Source organism: Triturus cristatus, chromosome 5_1 (assembly GCF_964204655.1).
Source record: "Triturus cristatus chromosome 5_1, aTriCri1.1, whole genome shotgun sequence".
Classification (NCBI taxonomy): domain Eukaryota; kingdom Metazoa; phylum Chordata; class Amphibia; order Caudata; family Salamandridae; genus Triturus; species Triturus cristatus.
This window is the reverse complement of record NC_140587.1, coordinates 696,849,119-696,876,766: the sequence shown is the minus strand read 5'-3', so window position 1 is coordinate 696,876,766 and position 27,648 is coordinate 696,849,119. Positions and strand designations below refer to the sequence as shown.

Here is a 27,648-nt window from a genome sequence, read left to right as displayed (position 1 = left end):
ACAATATGAGCAGCAGCAACTGGGCGTGTCTGAAGAGACACTGAGAAAGGGAAACAAACATTGGCAAAGGCAATAGGTCTCGGCAATGCAAGAGTTATTGTTGTTGTCAATGTCTTTTAGCCATGTTGTAGTAGCAGCACATCTGCTGTTCAGAATGGCCGAGTCATTACAAAAAGCACTATGATGTTGCCAGTGTCAAAAGATTAAAAAGTACAGTTGAGAGAAATTCTAGAAATGCTATGTTGACCCTCAATAGCTAATTTATGATGGTTCAATGTGGTATCAGAAAACATTACACACATCTTTCCAGAGAGTAAATGGACTCTGCTCCATGTGACCTCCCACTTTATGACCCTACCACTTTTCTATCTCTCGACACCAAACCTGTCATTTTCTAGGGTATTTTTTCAGTGTCCAGCACTTGTAATAACGATAAAATAAGAAAGTGCCCCCAAAAAAGCTGGATAATGAGTTTGTGGCTTTAGCCGAGAATTACAATACCAACTGGAAGGGTTTGGCCAATTATAAGCTGCATAATAAGGAAATTGGTAGATTTGCTTTCTATAGCCTCATGTTAAGAGACATAGAAAAGAGACAAATAGTACAAAACTCCAATGGGAGGCTTCGTCATGGGGCAGCCATTCTATGCTGGATCGATTTTGTTCTGGCTTTCTTCGAAGTGTAGTAACAGGCAAGAAGCTAGTCCTTTGCAACTAATTTGATTTGTGTCTCCTTCGATTTTTAAATTTTTTTTTAAAGGCTGATAAATATAAAAAAATTTAGACAGCGAAAGTATCTGAGGCGGAAACAGATTTATTAAGTGTACGGTCACGTCAGCCGGTCTAACCCAAATTCGTACCTTGGAGGGCAGGGCTCGCAGTACAGTTGTATTAACACTCATTATGAGGCGCAAGCATGTGTGTAGTGGGGGCTACGCAGGTAATGTTGAAAGGGGGCAAGAGAGAGGCAGGGACGGAACACAGGGTGGAGCAAATGTATATGGGAGGAGGAGGTGAGAAGAAATAGAAGCGGACAGATACAACAAGGGGAGTGGTGAAGAGTCGATACATAAAGAGATAGCAACACCAGGATATGAACATTAAAATTCCTCTCACTTTGAAGTCAGAAAAGAAAATAAACAAGGTGCCCTCGGAAAACAGCATCTGACATTTGACCTCGGTCTTTGAATGCACAGTAAATGTTACGAGATAGGAACACAATTTACAGGCCAGTTTACAGCAACGGAGCAAGTGAAAACATGAGCGCTCGTATGAAGTGCACTTTAACAAACAAAAAAGTCGTTCCTAAAATGGGGACAGGGGATGGATAGTAGTAATTGGTCCATGCTCTTTGGAAGGGCTAAACAAAGGAAGTGGCATGACGCATGCATGCCATGGACAAATGGGGAGAAAGAATATGAAAGCGACGACGGAGCCAACAAATGGGAAGCCTATGGGCTGGCTGAAGCCCACATAATGAACACACGTCTCTCTTGAGACAGTGCAATATGATGGCACCCCTCTACTTGGGGGAGTTTAGTGTGATTTAGGTGGAGCTTCTTCACCATCACTGCCACCCATACTGCACTAAACAGGTATCAATTGTTGCAAGCGCTGCACCGCGAGAACCGCAAGATGGTTTAAGGTTAGAATAATTCAATACACAAAAAGGCTATCTGGGTGGAAAGGTATCACACAGGGATTAGTTGAATAGGGTGACCCTACTTCACTGGTTTGTGTGTCGAACGGTTTTTTATAAATAAAATTAAGACAAACCTTTCACCAATCACGGGTTAAAGTCATGGCTTCAGCACTTCAACAAAGATCTGTGGTGTTCTGTGGAGGTAAGGAGGTCCCTGTACTCTAATCACGCTTCCTGCATTTTCCTCCGGCCACAACTGCGTACCCGCCAGTTTGGTGATGTCCTCTGTACTATATTATTTCAGTACTGAAACAATCATGGCGGATGTAGATTCTGTACACATGGCTGAATATGCGCAACAAACGAAAACATGTGAACTCGCAGAGGGAGAAAGCAAGGCAAAGACATCCTACTAATGACTGAAAATTGCAGGATAAATATTAATTGTACAAGACTTGCAGAAGAAGAACTATACATCTAAAACTATGTAATTTACATAAGTAGTCCAAAACATTTGGCTGAAAAGTTGTTTTCTAAGATTTGTAATATCATAAGTCGACTTTTTTTGTATTAAATGTCCCGTCACCTCTGCTATGAAATCCCACCATGAATTAAGAGACATGCATACCATCTTTGCGTTGACCATTGCCGCTTTCATGAGCTGCAGGACCGCAGTGTCCAGGTTCTTCAGTAACTCTGTGTTGATGGTTTCCGAGAACAAGCTGTAGAAGTACTCTCCGTGGGAGAAGCTGATCAGGTTCCGCTGTGAAGTTCCAGAGAGTGGCACTGATAACATCACCGTATTCAGCAGGAGGCTCACCAGCTCCTCACACTGTGGAAGTGGAGACACACTTTTAAACAAAGCACCAGGCCCAACAACAAACATACAATGTGGAACAAAGCTCCGATTTAGATTAAACAGGTCATGTAGTTAAACATATGTCAGTTGCAACAATTTTCCTACATTCGAAACTACAAGTGTTGCAGCCAAATATGATTAAAAGTAGCTGATGTGGCAGTTAGAAAGATCGTCAATAATACAAATCGCAAAAGAAGAAAAATACAGCAGTGCGTTTTCCCTCATACTAAAGGACACCAGAAAAGTCCATTAAAAAACAAATCTGTCATTAACTTGTTTTTGACAGGCGTAGTTTATAATCAATATTTTAGCAATTCTGCATTTATTTTGAGTTATTGTTGAAAGTTTTGTAATATATTTCTTTTCCCCGTAATCTATCCATTAGTATCACCCTACTTAAAATGTAGTTTTGGGAACAGAGGAGATTTCACACAGAAGCAGTCATTAACTGGTATCGGTGGAATATATATTGCTGGGTTTCTTTTTTTGCAGTTTCATATAGCGTGAACTCAACTTAAAGATACTGGAACGCCTTATATGACAACTAGTTACATAGCGCATTGAAACACTTTTTTGTAGGCATGGGTTGATTTAGTGATTTGCCCAGAATCACAAAGATGTTGAGTCGACGCCCAAACTCGAACCTGGTTCCCTAGTTCCAAAATCGGCAGCTCTGGCCGTTATCCACATCCTCTGGACTGCAATCAAACACGAGCTGCCATGTGCCTTTAAAAACATTTCTGAATCTGTTCAAGATGCCCACCTGCCCTCCTAAGTCAAAGGCCAGCTGAAGAAGCCCCTCCGCTAGGCGCTTACTGCTGATGTCCAACGACGGTAGGGACTTCCTTTCGTCACCAGGTGCAATGCCTTTGTAAACAACTGAAAGAAGTTTCCAGCCAACAGCCAATCGGTGACCAGCTTCCTGCAAGAAAAAGGTATTTCAAATGCTAATTGTTAGAGAATAGGATGAAAATTAGTTTAGTGAGGCACAAGTACAACCTTAAAATCTGACAGTTTATGTTACAGAATTTTAAGCAAAAATAACGTATTTCAGGACAGTGATAGCGCACTAATGCCTTTATTTTGACGTGGGTGAAGGGAGGAACTAGTCTTCCATCACTATAGTGTCACTCCTCAGTATCATTTACATGGAGGACACAGAAAGAGGGACGCCACCAATGTGATCGCAGTATACACACCACTACCATGTCAAACTCGCCAGTTTACAAATGCTTGAATCTACCCTTGTCCATTTTGTACATGGTCTGAGAAGAAGAAAGGGCGGCTTGGGGTTCCTCCATGTTGGAACGGCGAAGCAGTTGTGCCTACCCTCCCCGGGACTCAGGCAGTTGGGGATAGCGGGACGACCAAGTAGGTTCAGGGGCAGCGTGTTACTCTGTACAAATGTGACTACAGGGGCATTCTTCCCCCTCCTTTAATGTGGCATTCGTAATTTCCCAGCAGGGAATCAGGACCCATCAAGGATATCCAACGAGGTGAATAGATCTCACCATGTATGCGAAGCAGTTGTGCCTACCCTCCCCGGGACTCAGGCAGTTGGGGATAGCGGGACGACCAAGTAGGTTCAGGGGCAGCGTGTTACTCTGTACAAATGTGACTACAGGGGCATTCTTCCCCCTCCTTTAATGTGGCATTCGTAATTTCCCAGCAGGGAATCAGGACCCATCAAGGATATCCAACGAGGTGAGTAGATCTCACCATGTATGCATGAGAAAAAACAGTGCATGTTTTCAACCGAGGCAGTGTGCTTGTTTTGCCCTGATGAAAGCCATAGTTAAAGGGCTGAAACATGTCAACTAAGAGTTAAGGGTCATAGGACCATTACATCCTTACTCCACACCTTTGTAAGTTCATTTTAACCATACCCAAACAACCACCAATAAAAGGGAAACCGAGGTGGGTTTGAGGTATTTTTAAAATCTTTTTAGGTACCCAACTCGGATAAATATCAAAAGTGCTCCCTGAAATATGGTTGAGCCCATTCTGTTTTTTTGTGATGGTTAGTCCCCTGGTAATCCCCAGTTAGCTTGTCACACACAGGTTTCAGGCGAGGCAGGACTCCCTGCACACTGGTGTAGAGACAGGCAGCTTCTGACACCTCCAGTAGTCAAGCTTTCCAGGCAATCTTTGGGATTACCTTACCTGGAACGTAAAATAATCCCATGACGTATAGTCTTGTGGAATCCCTCCCACCACCACCCAACGTTCTCCCGCCACAGGAGGGAATGTCATCAATTAAAATGCCAGCAGTGGCTGTGGTGTAAATTTAGCAGGATGAAGATGGACATTTGGAATGGGTGGAGGCAGTGAATTCATCTCATCAAAATTGTCTCTGTTCACAACATCTATAAACATAGTATTAAAAAAATAGAATGAAGGCCGATTAATGCACCAGATGGTCCATTTAGAAGGTGAGCAAAGCTTCTCCATAGCATAACAATAACACACTTCACTTCCCTGTGTGGGTCTCCCCTCCCTGGTAAGGCTAAGATAAGGATTAGAAAAATACATAAGTAAATCAAGGTTTAGTGTCTGCTGCAGGTATTTGAAATGGTAAACACAAGGTTTGTGGTTTTCCAATTTATGACCGGTTTGGGGAGGCTAATTTCACCAACAAAAAAAATCATGGAGTCAACCCAATTTGTCCAAAGCAAATTCACAAATATTAAGATTGCTTACTACATTTGTCAAACCCCAAACCCTAAAGCGTTATTGGTAAATACGGAAAATAATAAAACGTTTGAGGTTCCTCTTTGAAAGGTGTGCATGGAAAGGAAACATCAAAGGGAGACAATTTGAGGACGACGCATGACAGCAAACAGAACTAACTGCTCAGAGCGCTGCAAGTCAAGGGGCTCGAGCAAAACGCCAGAAAATGTTAAACACGAGAATGGCATGGATACACACTTTTTTTCAAATAGGTTTGTTAACAACGCATTATACAAGCTATAACTAAACAAACAAGTATTTGCAATTCAATAGGTCTTGCATTTACGACAGTTTATGCTGTTGGCATTGTAAATGACAATGCCTTTTATTTATCCGTTTTAAAAACCAAAATATAAATAAAAGGCATTTACAATGCCAATAGCTCAAACTCGCATAAATGCGAGAACTATTGCATTTCAAATGTTTGTTTTGTTTGGGGTGGATGTATGTGGGTTGGATTGGGAAGGCACCTCTCTAGGAAAACGAAAGGGATGGATGTACACTAATAGCTCCAGAGAAGGATGGAGAACCATAGTTATAGGGGTTCTGCAACACATCCGAGCCCACTAGTGCCAAATGGCCCAGGTGAAAGAGCACTACTTGAAAAGGGAAGAAGCAACTCTGAGGAGGGATGATAGGTGAAACCGGCAAACAAGAAGTGTTGAAAGTTCGCAGCGGAAAAGGGTTGTGGAAAACATTAGAAAGAAGCAGCACAGAAGAGACTTGATGAAGGTGTGCCGAGCAGGGGAACGGAAAGGCAAGAACTAACCCGCCTCTGAAGTTCGACTGCAGGTATGGGAACAGGAGTTTGTTCCACACTTGAAGCTGCATGTCGAAAGGACATTGTTAATAAATATTAATGGGGCGCAAACAGATGCTGAACAAACTGATTTACTCCGATCTGGTCAAACAACCATTTAAAGAGGGGGAGCAGAAGTGTTTAACGCCAAAGTAAACAACTGAATCTGTACAAACAAATCTGCAATTATTTAAAGCATTTTTTCTCTCGCCTTGCTACCCCAACTTTTAAAATGTGTATCAGGCAGATGTTTCCAAAACATTTACAATGCTTTCAAAAAACGTTGGTCAACAACTTTGTTATCACGGGCTGAACATTTAAAACCTGAAAATCCTAATTCAAAGGGCTACAGGGTAGGGGGACCAGAGGGAAACAGTTTGTTAGTAACTTCCTAAGTTGGCTCAACTGCACTGTAAAAAATGCTATTTTGTCTATCTCTGCCTTAAACATAAAAATGTGTTCAAGGCAACATTTATAGATCGTAAACGCCAAAAAGCGATACACGATCACAAGTTTCTGGACATTACATGCATTGTTCGTAAAGGCAGTTTTCAAACGATTGTTACTACATTTGCAGAAGAAAGTCAGACCGTCCTTGCCTTCTTAGATATTTATTGTTCCTTATTTATGTAACATTTGAGTGTGGTTAATGCTACTTACATAGTGCAGGCGGATTTGTGCCCTGGCGGGGCGGGGAGGCCCCCGGGGCGGAGGGAGGCGGTCAGCCAGAGCAGCAAATGCAGCAGAGGAGGAGTGAGTACTGAAGAGGCGTTGCCGCCTCATTAAGGGGAAGGTTGCATGTGTGCTAAGTGGGGGGAGAGCGAAGAGGGAGGGGTATAGCAAGCAGTGCTTTAAGGAGCACGCCACGGCCTGCAAAACTAAAGAAAGGCGTTCCAGTACAGAGAGCGGCACCGAAGGAGGTTGGCAATCCGGCGGTAAAGAGAAAAACAAGAGCTTCGTTAAACAGGCCACGAATGTCACCCATTCGAAAGGAAGCAATCACATTTCTGTGCCATAATGGGTTAGTTTTCCACTTAACGCGTGTTTCACTAAGCCATGAAAGTACTGCAGGAATGGAAGGCAGTCCGTAAAAGAGAAAGTCAATGGAAAAGGCAGAGCTGCTCTTGGGAAGGGGAGAGCCCGCTGCTGCTACATCTCAGACCCAAAGGAAGAGAGCAAGGTTTAACAAGCTGAGAGCTGGAGAAGCGGGAGACACGGGTGGTGCTGGGGGATGGCATGGGAAGATGAGGTGATTTACCACAAACGTGCGTTCGGCGGCCGGGATACTTTTGGCGCATGCCTATTATGTAAGGTAGCGCGCGCCTATTAATGTGCACTATTTAAAAAACAAAACAATTACTCTGTGTAAGGGTAACGAAAGTGAAGTTAGGCGGTGCTGCTTCCGAAATAAACGGAAGTTATGTATCGGATGAAGAGCCAATAATAAACCCGCTAACAAAAAAAATGCCAAAGTTAACTAATGGCAAGCGGCGAGAAATTACCCAGCAATAGGCGGAGTTTCACCACGCATATAGATTACTAGATGTCTCGGAGAGACAGCGCATGCACGCTGCCTAGGCGAGACCTAAAAACAGATTCAGAATAAATATAGCATGGATATCAACTTCCCGTTTTCCCAGACAAACACTTAGTAGTTACAGATGCATTCTCTAACAATCTCAAAAGAGTATATAGACAAAAAATATTAATTGAAAAACCTCCTGAAATGAAGAAAAACAAATGTACTGCTGACATTTTCTCCTTTCAAATTACCTTGGATTGTATTGCGGAATCCAAAAGGCCAGCTTTATAGAGCTGTTTGCACGCAGACAAAATAGAGCCCAGTCTAGCATAGTCGAATCTAGCATCAGGGTTGTACAGGTCAACAGCACAAAGTTCTTCAATGCTGTCAAGATAAAAGAAAGAGCACTGAATATACTACATTCCTTTTACTGCATAAACAAGTTATTTACAAAGCCAAATATATACAAAATAGAAAACATTACTTACTCATACCAATGTAGTTTTCCAAAACCCCAAAGATCTCAGGAGATTCGCTGTCATTTGGATGTTGTCTACAACTGACTGTGGTGAGGATGCCTTCAATAACCAGTCGTTTTGGTAGGGGAAAAACAAGTACTGCCAACCTCCAAAGATGGGCGGCAATCACCTCCATCACTTTCTTTAAATACCTGTAGGATGCTAGTAAGGTGATGGGGAACATGGCAAATTGAAAATGCTCCCGTACGATCTCGAACTGCAGCTAACATCTTGTGGGACTGCACAATGAGCATATGAAAATATGCATCCTGCAAGTTCAAGGCGACCATCCAGTCACCTGAATCCTGGGCAGACAAACATTGCCTCGATGTGTGCATTTTTAATTGGTCCTTTTGCAGGAATGTATTCAGAGGGCGAAAATCTAAAATAGGATGAAGGATCCTGTCCATTTTCAGCTCGAGGAAATAGCAGGAATACTAGCCCATCCCTACTTCCGAGGCCAGCCCCCTCTCTAAGGTCCCTTGGGCCATCAGAGCCTGCACCTCTTGCAGCACGATGGATAGATGGTCTCCAAAAGCTGCTCTGATGTAAGAGGGTGATTAAATGGATCAGAAAGGAATGGTAGGGCATAGCCACATTAAATACTTTGCTGCATCCTGACTGCCCCGGATGGTTTGAGACAAGGAGGCCTGACACTCCTCCAGGACTGCCGGCAAGATTTCGCTACCCATGTCCCAAAGGGCAGGAGTATGCGGTGAATGAAGTATTTTAACTGCTTTCCATCATTTGGGGTAGGACTGATTGTCTCTGGAGCTGTCCACTTCTCAGAAGGATAATGGAAGAATAGTAATCTGGTTGATGAGGAACTCAAACAAATTTAGCAAGAAAGTTCGATATGGACATAGTCCATTGCATCTTGCATTTTGAAATACAGTGAAGTGGTCATTCATGGCCTATGACATAAAGCCAGCAAGTCAAAATATTAGCTACAACAATGGCACCTGTCCATGAGAAATGTTTATGTACTAAGTATACATGGGTTTAAAATGCAGCTACTATTACAAAAAAGGCAGCATGAGAAAGAATATACAACCGGAATATACAACCGAACAAGTACCTCCCTATAGCTGTGTTCTGTACAAGAGAAGCGATACTACACAGTGCTACTACAGAATGCACCCCTGCTGCTACAATGTGCAAAAAAGTCAATTGCAAAAGCAAATTACTTCTACTATGTATTACTAATGCCTAGAGCACATAAATATTTAAAATGCGATGTAGTCATTTGTAATATTGAAGAAAACAGAAAATCATGTATTTGTAATGTTGGTGAAGTGCATTTATTTCTAACAATATAATAATTGTATTTGGAGCTTTAACATTTAACAAAACATAATGAACACAATCCTTCAAAGTAACCATTTATCGACAAGGTGTAATTAGTTTGGATGAAATAATTGATTGGGATGAAATCAGCACAGCCAACACGTGTTTCATCTAAAAAGACTTCCTCAGGGCCACTATCGTGTAGCAGCAGAGGTTGCTAGCACATGGAATATGTATCAATTTGTGAAGATGCACATAAATAAGGTAAGTTTCTGAAAAGGGAAGATGCTGATGTGGTGTATTCCACCAATCAAGGGTAAAAGGTGTGACAGTTGTAAACTATTAGTGTGTAAGAACTGGTAAAGATGAACAAGTTAATTACTTTGGTAACGCTTTTTGTGGTGGATAATGGTATCTGCCTGTGGGTTCCTCACTTTTTGAATATACCCCATGTGCAGCATTCCACATAAACTATTCTCCATACCGCTCCCAAATCGACAAGGAAGTCATAATACCACAGCTCCACACGCGACTCCGTGTAACGTCATCGGAGCAATAAGATGAGCTCGTCCCAATGCTGACGTCAGTTGCATCCATTCTGTGCCTTGGATATGAATGGGTGAACCAACAACATTTCAAACAAGTATAAACCGTATATAGGATATGACATATTAAAGAAACAACCACATGCAATTGGATTGACAACTCAACAGCATCTTAATGAGTGATATAGAAAACTTCATAAGAAACCTTCATATGAAAAATATATCTATATTATCTACTGGTGGTCGCCAGAAGATAGTTATAGTTAGGACCGTGTTTCCATAGGAAATCCGCAACATTCTATTTGGAATAACTTTGGCGCCGGTTGACGAATCCTCGCGAAATTTTCAAAATAGGTGGTGCGCTCCGCTCCTACCCTGAAAGTCTCGGGGGGATTCGTCAAGCAGGGGCTGAGAAAAAAGGGGGGTCCCAAAACGCGTTTTCCCCATGCAATTTTCCATAGGGACCTTTAGTCCAAGGTACAGCCCGAACGGCTGAACAGAATTACTTGAAATTTGGCAAAGAGGTAGTCCTCAGGTCAGGCATGTGCCTTTTGCATATATGGTGTCAATCTGTTCAGTAGTTCCTGAGAAAATCAGAAGTACAATCACATATATATCTGGGCGGAGCCTACCCACACATCTCATCGTGAGATCTGATTGGCTGTCAGTACTTCATCCAAGAAGTGTTGGCAGCCATCTTGGGACCAATATACATGATAGCACCTCATTAAAAAGCATTGCAGTTAATAGAAGGTTTTAAGACTTTAGTTACATTATAAATCATTTGTTGATGGTACCATACACATTTTAGGAATTGTGGTGTGTTCTAAGGTGATTTTACCATGTGAAAAAGCCTTCTGCTGTGATATCACGAACCATGTTTGAGAGAAAACTATTTTCTCATACTTTTCCCACAGAGGTTTGGAAGGTGATCTATAAGCTAAACTGAGAGCATATTTTCTGTAGATTCACATTATCTTTCTCAGTCATGTAAGAATGAAGTCTGACATTCTCAGTAAAACATGTACATCCAACAAGGGCAGAGACTGTCAGTTGATTCCTTTGTGTTCTACTGCAGCTTCCCAGAGTGCTCTAAAGAACAACTAGAGCGCTAACAGTCTTACTTATGACAAAAGTATGGCACACCTGAAGCCATCTTGATTGGAATAAAGTGGTAACACTTAAAACATTTAATTTACAAAGGAACAAAATGAGGGGGGGCATTTTGTCAAATAAATTATGATTAGTGCTGCAGAAAGAACAAGCATTGGCATAGCTAATAGGTCTCGCCTTTGGGACCTCATAAGTGTATACCATGCAACAGTTGCATAACTAAATACTTATAAGGTCCCAAAAGCGAGACCTATTGGCTATGCCAAGCGGCCGTGCGGCCGCAAAAGTGATCGCGATCAAACATCAAAGCGGCCGTGCGGCTGCAAAAGTGAAAGTAATCGCGGCGCGCGCGCCCGCGCACATGCACTGTAGCTCTAGGCTGGCCTGGTAGCACTTTTTGGAGCCCTCTCAATAATTCTCGCCAGACCAGCGCATGCGCTGGGTCAGGCGAGACCTAAAAACTAGGGCACATTTTGACTTCTGAAATCCTCTTTTATTTCATAAAAACATTCTGACATGCAGACTGAAACATGCACTTTGAATACCAGCAGCAGACTTGCCTGGTGAGCTGTAGCTTTACTACAGTGATCTAATGAGCAACTAGAGTGCTAACATTCAGAATTTATGGAAAATGTGTGACACATCTGAATGCCTTCTTGATGGAATCAAAGTAAAAAACTGAAAGTATTTCCTACTGAGGAGACTGCAGTAAATGAGGAAATTAGGAAACTTCATAACAAATAAATCTCCAAAGATGGCCACCAGAGACAAAAGAGCCCAAATGTAGCCCAAATATCACCCAGATGTAGCCCAAGTATAGCCCAATGACAGAATGTCCCAGAGTGTTCTTAAGAACAACTAGAGCGCTTACTGTCTTACTTATGACAAAAGTATGGCACACCTAAAGCCATCTTGATTGGAATAAACTGGTAACACTTAAAACATTTAATTTAAAAAGGAACACAATGAGGGGGTTCATTTTGCCATAGAAATTATGAATAGTGCTGAAGAAAGAAAAATTAGGGCACATTTTGAGTGACTTCTCAAATCCTCTTTCATTAAAAAATTCTGATATGCAGACTGAAACATGCACTTCTAATACTAGCAGCAGACTTCCGTGGTGAGCAGTAGCTTTACTACAGTGATCTAATGAGCAACTAGAGTGCTAACATTCAGAATTTATGGAAAATGTGTGACACATCTGAATACCTTCTTGATAGAATCAAAGTAAAAAACTGAAAGCATTTCCTACTGAGGAGACTGCAGTAAATGAGGAAATTAGGAAACTTCATAACAAATAAATCTCCTAAAATGGCCACCAGAGACAAAAGAGCCCAAATGTAGCCCAAATATCACCCAGATGTAGCCCAAATGTAGCCCAATGACAGAAGTGTGCAAAACACTTATTTTTGTGTATTTGCAGTTTTATATAGTGCAGACTTGTCAGGTATTGGAGTGCTTTACATGAACATTGGTTACATCACACAAGATCAAATTCATTTTGGTTGTAAACATGGGGAGATTAAGTGATTTGACCAGAATCACAGAATGTTGAGCTGAAGCAGAAACTCCAACCTGGTTCCCCAGTTGCAAAGTCTGCAGCTCTGGAAGTAACACCACACCCTCTCCCCTTGGATGCAACATTTAATCAAGTGGTCAACTGGATAAAAAAACTAAGATTACAAATAATTTAAAAGTTCTTTGTCGCTATTTGAAAACTCAGAAAATATGTCCTCAGTTTAGATTTTTAGAGCACTAACCATTATTTTGATGCAAATAAGACCCTCTCATATATGTAATTTCTAAAGGAAATGCTCTAGGCATTACAGTTTTGATTACATCAAGATGACGTCAGGCATTCCACACTTTTGTAATAAATATAGAATGTTAGCAATCTAGTTGTTCATTGGGATACTGTTGAGAGGCAGAAGCCAGGGGCACGGACTCTGAAAATTGAAGGCAGGTAGGAGAGTGCAGAGGCAACAATTTGACCACACTAGGCAGGCAGGAAGGGCAGTGGCAGCACAAAAGACTATGGAGGGCAGTGGAAAGGGGGGCAGGGGCAACAAACCAACAATACAGGACTGGCAAGAGAGGCTGTGGCAATATAATAGACCATTGTGGGCAGAAGGAAGAGGCAGTGGTCATACAACCATACATGCCAACAGACCCGTTTCAGCCAGGAAACGTCCAATGTTTTTAAGCTCAAATGGGCTTTACTTGATCTGTTTCCTGTCTACAATCGTCTCTTTTTCAATGTAACTCAAAGGGGAAAATCAATACCCCAGTTTTATTTCAAAATCTCCCTCTTACCAAGTTCAAAATGTTCACAAGTATGGTACATTGGATCATGGTAGGCAGGAGGAATTGGGGTAGGGACATGGACTCGGATAACAGAGGACAGGAGGGACATTGAGAGGTGCACCAAACTGACCCTACAGGGCAGGCATCAGGGTTTGCAGCAGCACAATACACCACACAGGGCATGCGGGACGGGAGTGCAGCGCAACAATCCATAGAAAGCAATAGGGAGGGGACAGGACCATGCACATGGACAACAGACAACAGAGGGGAAAGAGGCAATGGTAGCTAGCTGACCATAATGGACAGACAGGAGAGAAAGCTGCAGCATAACAGACCATAAAGGGCAGGAGGGACGGATCAGGGGCATTACAATGGAACCGACAAGCCAGGAGGGAGGGAATAGGGGTCTGCACATGGAAACAGAGGGCTGGGGGCAAGGGGGCAGGGCAGGAGCAGCAACATGACCATGGAGGGCAGGCAGGATGGGCACTAGAAACAAGACACACCATGGAGAGCATCAGTGAGACTATGATGGCATACACACAGACCATGGAGAGAAGGTGGGAGAGGGTCAGGAGCAGCTAGCTGACCACACAGGGAAGGTGGGAGGGGCCATGGCAGCACAGAAGACCATGCATGGCAAGCGGGAGGGTTAGTGGCAGCACAATGGCTATGATGCGCAAGAAGGAGGGTGCAGGGGCATGCACAAAGGACCATGGAGGATAGAAGGGAGGGTCAGGACCTGGGCACAGACAAGAGAGTTCAGGTGAAGGGGCCTCACAACAGACCACGCAGGGCAGGCAGGAGGAGCAGTTGCAGCACAACAGACCAGGGAGGGCAGAAGGGTGTGGCAGTAAAATGGACCATGGAGGAGAGGAGGAAGGGGATAGGGGCATGGCATGTGGACAGGCAGGGTGGAGGTGGCAGGGACAGGTTACAGTCATCTGACAATGCTAGGCAGGTGGGAGGGGAGTGGCAGCTCAACAGAACACTCAGAGTAGATAGGAGTGGCAGGTCCATGGAACATCGTGGGCAAAAAGGATGGAGCAGGGGCATGCACAAAGACATCGGAGGGCAGGGGGAAGGAGAATAGGGGCAGCAAGCAAAGCACAGAGGCTAAGCAGGAGGTCAATGATGGGCCATAGAATTGGGCAATGGAGGGCAGGATGAGTGGACTGGTACATCATGCTAAATGCAGGGCAGTGGCTGCACATCAGACCATGCATGGCAGGAGGAAGGAGGCTAGTCCATGGATTCAGACAACAGAGGATAAGGAGGAGGTGGATGGGGCAGCAAGCTAACTGTTCATAGAAGGTGGGTATGAGGAACTTTATTGTTTTTAAAATGTGTGTCTGTGCAAACTACTTAAAATATGAACAAGTATGCAGCGTAATCTCACTTTTATTCAGGAAGAAGAAGACGTTTGGGACTGTGACTCCGGGCTCACTTGGTAGAAACATCCCCTGACCCTCCACCCCCATCGCAAAATGTAATGCCCGTGAAAAGGGTAGGTGGACGCAGTGTTATATAGAACATAGTCCTGAGAGCACGATTGAAAATGAAAACTAGATATAGTGTATGGTATAAACTATGCACCAAAAAGTGTGATATAAGATGAACCGGGGCGTGAAATATAATATGCAATACATTGTGCGCAATGACAGATTCATTGGAGAGCGCGAGATAGCACAGGCACTAGCGCTTGCTATGTGATATGCGCCTTGGAGTGTAATTTGCACAGGGCAGTGTTGTGTAACCTAAGTAGTCTCTAAAGTTGTAATATAAAATATGTGCTGGGTAGTGTAACATTGCATATGCACTGTGACAAAGATATGGATCCCAGATTGTAATATGTATGGCATAGCGCTGTGCTTTATAACATAGGCATCGAGGAAGGCACGTTAAATGGGGCAATATAACCCGTGCGAAGGCAAGTGTGGCATGACATATTCACGGGGTGGTGTTACAGTGCACATGGGCTAGAGAGTGTCATAGCATACGCACTAGCTGGTGGAATACAACACAGAGGTGTGTGGCACTCGGCGGGCACTGGTGGGTGTAACACAGCATTGGGCTCAGCCAGGAGCACGCTGTGACTCTCAAGTGAGGTTTTTCTCCTTTCCAGAGAGTAAAATAAAAAGTATTACACATCCGGCGGTGGATGTGTGTTTTATTAACCGTGAGGGGGTTTCTTGCATGGTTTGGTCGAATTTTTGTCGAATCCCCTTTGAATGGCTTGGTGTGAATGTGTATTAAATGTGCCCGTCAATAGCTACCCATGTTGGTATAAATAAACGACAAGGGTGTCTACTTGGAGAGTACCCACCAGCGGGGGCGCCGGGATTAGGCACGGTAGGGTGTCAGACATGTCAGAGCTTCACTAGCGGTGTGAATACATTCTACGTGGATTCATTGTATGCATATTCGCCTTTTAATGAATATCACGCAAATCGTCATGGTGATAGGTACATACAGTTTGTCCAGCATGTCCTAGGTGTTTCTATAAATATATATATTTTTTTTTAAAATAAAAAACAAAGGCCGGCCCCGGGGGATGGGGTCCCGGGGCCATAAGTGGCCTGAGGAGGGGGGCAACACAGCCCCCCTCCTAAAGAATACAAAAATAAATAAAAGGCCATGACCTGGGGGTTGGGGTCCCCGGGGCCGATTAAGGCCTTGGGAGGGCCAAATTAATTTTTTTCAACAGGGTGTAGGCCCTGGGGGATGGGGTCCCCAGGGCTAATAAATTAGAAAAAGAAAGGGGGCCACACAGCCCTCCTTCTTAAAAATAAATAAATAAAAGACCGGCATCGTGCCGGTGGCCACGCCCCCTCCTTGCAGCACTCTGCAAACACGCCCCCTGGCCAGTTGTAAGTTGAGGAATTAATTCCCCTTCAATACTGAGGGTCCCTGAGGGCCAACTAGCCCAACAGGTATCTCCAGTATGCGCCAGGGAGCTGCGTTGCAGACAGGTGTTCTGAGGCCACGCCCCTTATTACACCTCCATGCAACGCAGCTCTATGGCGCTTACTGGAGGTACCTAGTGGGCTAGTTTGACCCTAGGGACCCTTAGGCTTCAAGGGGACTTAATCTCTCAACTCAGAACGCCCACAGGCCCTGTGGCGCGTTTTTAAGTTGGGGAAATAATTCCCTTTCAATCCTGAGGGACCCTGGGGTCCAACTAGCCCACCAGGTGCTTCCAGTAAGCACCACTGCTCTGTGTTGCAGAGAGGTGGTGCAGGCCGTGCCACTTTTTACACCTCTCTGCAACGCAGCTCTGTGGCGCTTATATATATATTCACTGAAAAAGCCATAGGTTTCAGGAGTGTTATAGTTAGCTGGACATTTCACTCGTACAAAACCATTGAAATTCCCCCGTTATAGTTAGTTCAGCTAACTACAACTCTCACGCCCGCAATGCACTGCTGATGATGTCACATATTACATCACTCATGACATGGTCAGTGACATCACTCATGACATCACTGATGACATCCCAAATGACATCACTGATGACATCACTGATGACATCATCCTTGTGATAGAGTGGCAGACCTTCTCTCACCCTAATATAACCTTTGATACACACACTCAAAAATAGAAACTAACATTTTCTAAACAATGGTCATACCAATACCAGTTACAACAACCTATTCAGTAATTCTATGATCATACACCAACAGTCCTATATAGTCACTCATACAGATACTCACTCATCATATGTACTCATACACCTATACATCCTGTTACACACCGCCACTCATCCATAGAGTTACTCACACACATAGTCACTCATGCTAATAAAGAATCAAACATCCATTTACTTGCATATACAGTTATACACACAACAGCACACTTACTTCTACAGAAAGTTACACATACTTACTCTTTTAAAAAATCACTTAAAGAAACACCTACTTATTCATACAGGAACTCTTCCAATCTCTCACTCTCACATATACTCAATTGTATACAGCAATACTCACATATACTAGTTTAAAACAAATGTAGTTACTTATACAGACACTATTGAGACAGTCATTCACTCACTAACATACCCATACACACTCATCCACCCATACAGTCCTGCACACATACTGTCTTCAACACATACAAACAGTGACACACTCATTCATGCATCTATGCACTAAGTAATACCCTCCACTGAACCAAACAGACACTCAGACACTCATACTAATACTCGAAAAACCAAGTAATAACCTATATACACTTGTGTAGCTACTCACCAACCCATGCAGTCACTTATACACAAAGTGAGAGACTGATACAGATATTTACATATTTAAACATTACTCAGTAACCCATGTATTCACTAAGATACACTTAATCAGTCCATTATACAATCAATTTTACAAAAAAAAAATCATCCATTTAGACACTTATATACCCATTTAGTCTTCCATCGACCTTGAGATCTACATATATATAAAAAAAAAAAATCAGAAAGACACACATTCACTGGATGATGTCATAGTGATGTCATAAGTATTGTTATTTGAGATGTCATCAGTGATGTCATGAGTGATGTCACTGACCATGTCATGAGTGATGTAATATGTGACGTCATCAGCAGTGCATTGCGGGCGCGCGAGTTATAGTTAGCTGAACTAACTATAATGGGGGAATTTCAATGGTTTTGTACGAGTGAAATGTCCAGCTAACTAGAACACCCCTGAAACCTATGGTTTTTTCAGTGAATTTCTAAGGTTTTTTAAATGCTAATTCCTAACTATAACATGTCTGAAACCTATGGTTTTTTTGAGTGAATTTCGAAGGTTTTTAAAAGCTAATTCCTAACTATAACATGTCTGAAACCTATAGTTTTTTCAGTGAATTTAAAAGGTTTTGTAAATGACAATTTATAAATGTATTAATTGTTATATTTATTTTTTTGATACTGATTTACTACATTTTTTAAAACTATTTATTTTAAGATATTTTATTTTTTAAATTACATTATAATTACATTATACATTACATTACAAAATATACTTTCTCAGAATGAATTACTTTAGTTTAAATACTTTGCAAATAGGCAATAGACTTTTAAGTACAGTAGTTACAGTTGTTGCAATGGGCAACACAATTTCAAACCCAATGCAACATTGAGCTCAATGGGAATTTCTAGTTAAATGCAATTAGTTACTTTATGGATTACATTTCTAACCACAGGACTGGATCCTAGATTCAGGCCTGGGACATCTCCTGTAAACAGTTGAGTTAAAGCATTTTGGTTACACTAGTGATTTTTAAGGAATATTATTGTATTTTAAACGTTGACACAAACTTTTTCACATAGAATCGCCAATGTTATCCTATGGGAGGAAATTCACTTAGCAGGTAAGTAGTGTTTTCGTTACTTTTTCTTACTCAGTGGTGGATCCCGGATCCAGCACTGGTGCATCTCCTGTAAACAGTTGAAAGAATGCGTTTAAGTCATACAAGCGATTTTTAAGGAATATTTGTAGTTTGTGAAAATCGACACTTAGGAATCCATTTTCACAGAAAAGTTTCTATGGAAGGAAATACAAGTTACTGGTAAGTACGGTTAGAATTACTTTTCAGGGTCAGTGGTGGGCTAAAAGATGCAGCACTGGGTTCTCTCCTGATAACAGGTGAGTAAATCGGAATTCGTAGTTCAGCTGATTTTAGAGGAATATTTTAAAGTTCCAAAACTCCACACTTAGAAGAATTTCCAAGTGAAACAAATCAATGTTAGCCTATGGAAGGAAATTCAAGTTACTGGTAAGTACGGTTAGAATTACTTTTCAGGATCAGTACTGGGCTCAAAGATGCAGCACTGATGTCTCTCCTGATAACAGGTAAGTAAATCGGAATTCGTAGTTCGCTGATTTTACTTCGGTCCAGTATATATAGAGCCACTTTCCTACACCATCCCCTCCCTTCACCACTGTGCAAACACGCCCTGTGGCGCGTTTTAAGTTGGGGAAATTACTCCCCTTCAATCCTGAGGGTCCCGAGTAGAACTAGCCCACTAGGTACATCCAGTAAGCGCCACAGAGCTGCGTTGCAGAGAGGTGTAAAAAGGGGCGTGGCCTCTGAACACCTGTCTGCAACGCAGCTCCGTGGCGCATACCGGAGATACCTGTTGGGCTATTTGGCCCTCAGGGACCCTCAGTACTGAAAGAGAATTAATTCCCCAACTTAAAATGCACCACAGGGCGTGTTTGCACAGTGGTGAAGGAAGGGGGCGTGGACTGAGGTGACAAGTCTGCAAACATGCCCTGTGGCGCGTTTTAAGTTAATGAATTAATTCCGCCTCAATCCTGTGGGTCCCTGGGGACCAACTAGCCCACCAGGTACCTCCAGTATGCACCAGGGGGCTGCGTCACTGGCGTAACGAAACTCGAGGGGGCCTCCCTGCAAGGCACCTGGGAGGGCCCCCTCCAGGCTCAATCAGGAGCTCTGCAGTCAGAGTGCTGTGCTGAGGGGGCCCTCAGGAGCTTGGGGCCCTCCCGCACCGCAGGGGCTGCGGGGGCCTGTGTTACGCCCCTGGGCTGCGTTGCAGAGAGGTGTTCAGAGGCCACGCCCCTTTTTACAACACTCTGCAACGCTGCTCCGTGGCGCTTACTGGAGGTACCTGGTGGGCTAGTTGGCCCACAGGGGCCCTCAGGATTGACAAGGAATTAATTCCCCAACTTAAACCGCACCACAGGATGTGTTTGCACACATGTGAAGTCATGCCCCGCCCCCTTCCTTCACCACTGTGCAAACGCACCCTGTGGTGCATTTTAGGTTGGGGGATTAACTCCCCTTGAATTCTGAGGGTCCCTGGGGTGCAACTACCCCACCAGCTACCTCCAGTAAGCACCACAGAGCTGCGTTGCAGAGAGGTGTAAAAAGGGGCATGGCCTCAGACCACCTCTCTGCAACGCAGCCCCCTGGTGCATACTGGAGGTTTCTGGTGGGCTAGTTGGCCCCCAGGGACACCCAGTATTCAAGGGGAATTCGTTCCCCCTCTGCAAACACGCCAGGGGGCGCTTTTGCAGAGTGCTACAAGAAGGGGCGTGGCCTCCGGCGCGATGCCGGTCTTTTTCTTTTTTTGTTTTGTTTAAGAAGGGGGGCTGTGTGCCCCCCTTCTTTTCCTAATATTTTGGCCCTCTGGACCCCATCTCCCAGGGCCTGCCCCTAATGAATTTTTTTAAATAAAAAATTTGGGAAGGGGGCCGCATGGCTTCCCTCCTGAGGCCATAATCGGCCCCGGGGACCCCATCCCCCGAGGCATGGCCCTTTAAAAAAAATATTTTCATATAGGAGGGGGGCTGCCTTGTCCCCCTCCTTAGGCCATTTATGGCCCCGGGGACCCCATCCCCCGGGGCCGGCCTTTTTTTATTTTTTAGATTTACATTTTGGGGAGGGGGGCGCGTGGCCCCCCACACGGGCCACTTGCAGTCCCGGGGACGACATCCCCCGGGGCTGATCCTCTCCGTTGGGGGGGTCCCCAATCCCCCCACGGTCCCTCTGGCTCCACGCCTCCTGCGAGAGCCGGTATTGCTTTTCCACACGGGAAGCTGCTAAGATGAAGCTCCCCCTGTGGAAAAGCAATTTGCTTTGCTATTTGGAAGAGAGAGCAGGTTTCCTGCTCTCTCTTCCAAATAGCAAAGCAGTTTTCTATGACAGGACATAGCAAACTACAGTGTCCCGGGGGTGGGCACCCCGGGACACTGCAGGAGCTGGCCCTGGGGGGTGGCGGTCCCCAGGGCCACAACAAGGCTCCAGGAGGGGGGTCGCACGGCCCCCTCCCATATTTTACAAAGCCCCGGGGGGTGGTGGTCCCCGGGGCTGGGGGGTCCGTCACAGACCCCCCAATTTGAATCTTTAGTGCCTCAGTGAGGTGGCGGTCCCCAGGGCGTGTGGGGGGCTTGAGCCCCCCCACACAGGGTATTTATTTATTTTATTTTAAAAAAGCCCCAGGGGGTGGCGGTCCCCAGGGCTGCAGGGGGGCTGTGCGCCCCCGCAATGTTAATTAAGTTGAGCCCTGGGGGGTAGCGGTCCCCGGGGGGGCCTTAGAGGCCCCCCCACATTAAACTATTAAGCCCCGGGGGTGGCGGTCCCCAGGGCTGCGGGGGTCCATGTGCCCCCTGCAATTATTCATACTTTGCCCCGGTGGTGGCGGTCCCCGGGGCAGTGTGGGGGGGATTGGACCCGCCACACTTTAGGTTTAACATGCCCCCAGGATTTGGCCCTCCTGGGGGCTAATTAGCATTGAAGCGCGTGAGCCAGCGCTTCGTTCTTTTTTTTTTAAGATCGGCAGGATCCGCGCACCCAGCGCGAATTTTGCCGCTTTAAAAAAAAAAATTGGGGGGGGGGCAGTCCTTGTGGGACCCCCTGAGCAGGCCTAGGGGGTCAGGGTGTTTCTACCCTGCCCCCTTTTCGCGTTTTGTGCATTTTTTTATTAGGTTTCTTGTGCCTCGGTCCTACCGAGGCACAAGATGGCTGCCAACACTTCCTGATTTGGAGTGTTGATAGCCAATTAGAATACAGCTCGAGCACAGCAGGGTGCGCGGATCCAGCGCTGCCATATATATGTATGTGATTTTGATTTTCTCAGGAACTACTGAACGGATTTACACCATTTAAGCAAAAGGCACAACTCTGAACCAAGGTCTACCTTTCTGCCAAATTTGGTGTAATTCTGTTCAGCAGTTCGGGCTGTAGCTGCGACTAACGGACCCTATGGAAAATTACATGGGGAAAATACGTTTTGGGACCCCCCTTTTTTCTCGGCCCCTGCTTGACGAATCACCCCGAGACTTTCAGGATAGGAGCGGACCGGAGCGGGCCACGAGTTTCGCGAAGATTCGTTGTGAGAAGTTGGTCTGGCATATGCTGGTCACTAGTTATAGTGGCCACCTTGCACCAGTCCAATTCGACTCTTATGGTAGATAGGTTTAAGACAACCTTTTAAAGAAAGCTATCCTAGTGGTAGCTGTGGAGTGCAGCCTTCAGGCTAAGTCTCAGAGAAATGTAAAGCAGCTTGTTTTACCTTATAATCTCTTGAATTACCAAATGAAAGGACACTACACAGGTATATATATGTATTTATTTCTAGACACACTCTACTAATCTCTTTATGAGATTAGAAGTCAGGAACACATTCAAATATCAACATTTCACAATAAGTTAAGCACAAATGTAGCGGGGGCCCTAGGGGCGTACCAGACCATATACTAAAAAGAGGTTTAGGAAAGTCGACTTGCAGAATGACAAGGCCTAGGGCCTGTAGAATCGCTGGGGCTTTACTACTGCAGTGAAAGCAGGTAAGTAACAGACCCACTGCAGACGCATGCTGTGTGTGAACACAGCCGCGGGTTCCCTATTGATTATAATTTAGCAAGTCGCGGTTTGATTTTTAAAGTTTTAGGGTACTTCGAGGAAGTCTACAAGCAAGCCACTTACAAGGTAAGTAATTCGTGGGCCAACACACAATAGGGCACCGGAGTGCACGAGTTACCTCACCCAGGGAAGCCGGGTGCATAGGTGTCTTTTGGTGTCGGACCGCGTCGCTAAGAAGACTTGCTGCGACTGAATAAGTGTCCGGTGGAATCCAAGGGTGGATTCGAGATGCGGATGACCTGAAAATTGAAAGGACAGTGTTCACAGTCACTTGCCAGTGACCCGGGGCCAGGAAGATGGATGCCCACGGATGTCGGGTGATTTCAGGTGATCAAGGGTGTTTTGGCTCTTCGCTCACGAGGTCCAGGAGACATCGACGATGACCACCAGCTGGATTCGGAGTGTCCCACAATGTCTGCAGCTGACTGCGGTATCGACAACCGGATTGGAGCCAACAAGCCTTCGCAACAGCAAGTCTCATGTAGAGTGAAGAAAGTCGATGGTGCAGACCAGCAAGGTCTGAGGGACTCACCCAGCAAGGGTGAGTGAGGGCAGGCCTGGAGCAACCAGGGGAGCCCTTTGAGTCGATCAGAAAGTCTTCTGGGGACCCACAAGCCAACGGGCAAGGGATCACAAAGACGCCTCTTGAGGAAATGCTTCACAGGAGCCCACGGTCACTCGGGACGGGGTAGACCTCTGATTTTCGCTGCAAAACCTGCTGGAGGCTTGGGCCACAAGTGGTCCAAAGCACAAGTTCATAGAATGTCGTGAAGGGGTTGCACTTGACAATAGTGCACGGTACCCGGGTATTGCTGTTCCTCGTCACTTGTGGGGTCCACTCGCCTCAGCTCTGCTAGGGACTCCCAATGGCCGTCGAGAAGTCAGGAAATCTACTTCCAGGGCTGCAGGGACTTTGGACTCCAGTGGGAGCGTGAAAGTTTGCGACCGTTGATTAGAGTTTCTGGTGCTTGCCAAGCAGGGGAGTCACTCCTTGACTCCAAGGGAGATTCTTCTGTCTTCCAAAGGTAGTGGAACATCGAAGGGGCAGGATTCTTATTTGTAGAGCGTCGTCCAGGGTTATCTGTTTTGCAATGGCAAAGTTTGCTATCTTATACTGAAGATAGGGGAGGGACTAGCTCTATGACCACTCCTCTGGGAGGGTCAGGGTACTGGGTGGTTACACCCACTTCCCTTTGTCCAGTTTCGTGCCAGAGCAAGGACAGGTAGCCCCTGAACCGGTTTGAGCTGGCATATGCACAGAGGAGCCTGCTGCTCCCCCAGTGCAGGACTTCAAAGCACTCTAGAAGCGCACCCACCCAGCCCCAATACACTAAATCCTGTCTGGAAGGTAGTGACACCTCCCTGTGACAGGATGCCTATTGTTGGGCCTCCTCCACTGTGAGTTTCAGTCAGCAGCTGGAGGGCAGCCCAGTGTCTGTGCTGGTGGCATCCATTTTGTGATGCCAGGGCTCTTTCAGATTTCTACCGTGTTACCACAGCAGGTACATGTCGTCCCCTCTAGAAGGGTGGGATCATACTCCCACACCAGTTACTGGTGTGGGGGTATGATTCCAAGTTGTTTGACACCAAACACGACATGTTTTGATGCAGTCATCCTAAAGATAGCATTAACCGGGAGGTTATAATGCACTTAAGAGTATATGGTTTAACCGCATCAACAGACAGCCACAAGGAATAGGCCCTGCCAGCTGCAGAGGGGTCCTGCTCATGCAGAGACACCCCCTCACATTGTAAACCAAGCACCCTGCCCTCAGGATTGATAGGGCCTGCCATAGGGGAGGCTGATAGGTTTATATGTGTGTGTATGGTGAGATATAGGGACCTATACCTCTGTGAGGAGTGCTAACACTACCTCACCCAGGCTGCAGTAGCAGACCTGTGGTGTCTGATTTAGTCTGCTTCCCAGGGCTGGCATAATACATGCTTCAGCCCCTGGTAGGCCTGTGAAGTACCTATGCCCTTGATACCTAGGGTACCATATACTAGGGTCTCATAAGGTACCACAGTATCCAATCACTCGTGCATCTAGTATGCACTCAAAGTTGTTTAGAGAGAACAGAGAGACATGGGCCCTGATTAGCAGGGACCCAGTCTGACTATAGCCAGAAACCAGTGTATACATCAGAAAAAAAGTGGGTGCAACATAAGTGCAGATCCTACTCTCCTACATTCATCAACCGGCGCTAAAGTAGAAAATTAGAATAGAATGTTGCGGATTTTCTATGGATAATTGGTCCTAACTATAACTTCCCACTGGCAATCGCCAGTAGGATATATATATATATATATATATATATATATTCACTGAAAAAACCATAGGTTTCAGGCACGTTATAGTTAGGAATTAGCATTTTAAAAACCTTAGAAATTCACTCGTACAAAACCATTGAAATTCCCCCGTTATAGTTAGTTCAGCTAACTATAACTCGCGCACCTGCAATGCACTGCTGATGACGTCACATATTACATCACTCATGACATGGTCAGTGACATCACTGATGACATCTCAAATGACATCACGGATGACATCATCCAGTGAATGTGTGTTTTTCTGAACATTACATATGTTTTATATATGTATATCTCAAGGTCGATGGGAGAATAAATGGGTATACAAGTGTCTAAATGGATAATTTGTTTTTGAAAAATGTATTGTATAACTGACTGATTAAGTGTATCTTAGTGAATACATGGCTTAGTGAGTAATGCTTAAATATGTAAATATCTGTATCAGTCTCTCACTTTGTGTATAAGTGGCTGCATGGGTTGGTGAGTAGCTACATGAGTGTCTATATAGGTTATTAGTTGGTTTTTTGAGCATCAGTATGAGTGTCTGTATGGTTCGGTGGGGGGTATTACGTAGTGCATAGGTGCATGAATGAGTGACTCACTGTTGGTTTGTGTTGAAGACAGCATGTGTGCAGGACTGTATGGGTGGATGAGTGTGTGCATGGGTGTGTTAGTGAGTGAATGACTGTCTCAATAGTGTCTCTATGAGTAACTACATATGTTTTAAACTAGTATATGTGACTATTGGTGTATATAAGTGAGTATATGTGAGAGTGAGAGATTGAAAGAGTTCCTGTATGAATAAGTATGTGTTTCTATAAGTGATTGTTAAAAAGACTAAGTATGTGTAAGTTTCTGTAGAAGTAAGTGTGGTGGTGTGTGTATAACTGTATATGCAGGTAAACGGATGTTTGATTCTTTATTAGCATAAGTGACTATGTGTGTGAGTAACTTTATGGATGTTTGGCTTTGTGTAACAGGATGTATAGGTGTACGAGTACATATGATGAGTGAGTACATGTATGAGTGACTATATAGGACTGTTGGTGAATGAGTGGATGTGGATCTTACAATTACTGAATAGGTTGTTGTAACTGGTATTGGTATGTCCATTGTTTTGAAAATTTTAATTTCTATTTTTGAATGTGTGTATCAAAGGTTATATTAGGGGGAGAGGAGGTCTGCCACTCTATCACAAGGATGATGTCATGAGTGATGTCATGAGTGATGTCACTGACCATGTCATGAGTGATGTAATATGTGACGTCATCAGCAGTGCATTGCGGGCGCGCGAATTATAGTTAGCTGAACTAACTATAACGGGGGAATTTCAATGGTTTTGTACGAGTGAAAAGTCCAGCTAACTATAACGCCCCTGAAACCTATGGGTTCTTCAGTGAATTTCTAAGGTTTTTAAAATGCTAATTCCTAACTATAACGTGCCTGAAACCTATGTTTTGTTCAGTGAATTTCAAAGGTTTTTTAAATGCTAATTTCTAACTATGCCTACAGAGATAGGACATGTGAAGAAAGAAGAACGCTCAGAAAGAAAAAAAAGTAATGCAGAAAGAAGCAACAGAAGTCCTCAAAGACGAAGAAAAGTGCAGGAAGAAGGATAACGTGCAGAAGGAACAAACAGAAGAGCAGAAAGAAGCATTGTTGCAAAATCATCCTGTACCCTCAGCTTTTTCAGACAACTGAGTCTGACTAACCAGTCCTAGAGCCAGTGCTGTTAAGACACTAAGAATACAGTGAAAACACCTACATACACTAGGGAACACTATGCGTTGGGGTCCCCCTGTGATTAGCATGACCTCCTCTGTAAGCCCCTAGTAAATAATAGGGCAGGGGATTAAAACTACCTCTTAAAACGTGCCAAAGGGCATGTTTTGCACACGTCACCTCAGGCCCCGTCCTGTGTGGCCCCCCTTCTTTTTCTAATTTATTGGCCCTGGGGACCCCATCCCCCAGGGCCTGCACCCTAATTTTTTTTGTTGAAAAAAATTAATTTGGAAGGAGGCCACGTGGCCCCCCTCCCAAGGCCTTAATCTGCCCGGGGACACCAACCCCTGGGTCATGGCCTTTTTAAAAAAAACATCTTCAGGAGGGGGGATGCGTTGCCCCCCTCCTCAGGCCACTTATGGCCCCAGGGACCTCATCCCCCGGGGACGGCCTTTGTTTTAAAAAAAAATATATTTATAGAAACACCTAGGACATGCTGGACAAACCGTATGTACCTATCACCATGACGATTTGCGTGATATTCATTAAAAGGCGACTATGCATACAATGAATCCACAAGGAATGTATTTACACCGCTAGTGAAGCTCTGACGTGTGACGCCCTACCGTGCCTAATCCCGGCGCCCCCGCCGGTGGGTACTCTCCAAGTAGACACCTTTGTCGTTTATTTATACAAACATGGGTAGCTATTGACGGGCACATTTAATACACACGCACACCAAGCCATTCAAAGGGGATTCGACAAAAGTTTGACCAAACTATGCAAGAAACCCCCCTCACGGTTAATAAAACACACATCCACCGCCGGATGTGTGATACTTTTTATTTTACTCTCTGGAAAGGAGACGTACCTCACTTGAGAGTCACAGCATGCTCCTGGCTGAGCCCAATGCTGTGTTA

The 27,648-nt window shown here is 44.6% G+C and overlaps 1 protein-coding gene across 3 annotated transcripts in view; it reads right to left on the bottom strand.

Annotated features, from left to right (window-relative positions):
• The window catches only part of PRKDC (protein kinase, DNA-activated, catalytic subunit), a 2,754,228-nt gene that overhangs the window by 1,979,759 nt on the left and 746,821 nt on the right, over positions 1–27,648 (bottom strand). For all 3 annotated transcript variants that reach the window (XM_085605657.1, XM_085605658.1, XM_085605659.1), the window contains 3 exons: positions 7,803–7,935; positions 3,264–3,422; positions 2,270–2,473 (listed from right to left, as the gene is read on the bottom strand). In XM_085605657.1, the coding sequence (XP_085461783.1) occupies positions 2,270–2,473; positions 3,264–3,422; positions 7,803–7,935 (496 nt within the window). The remainder of the gene's footprint in view (positions 1–2,269; positions 2,474–3,263; positions 3,423–7,802; positions 7,936–27,648) is intronic.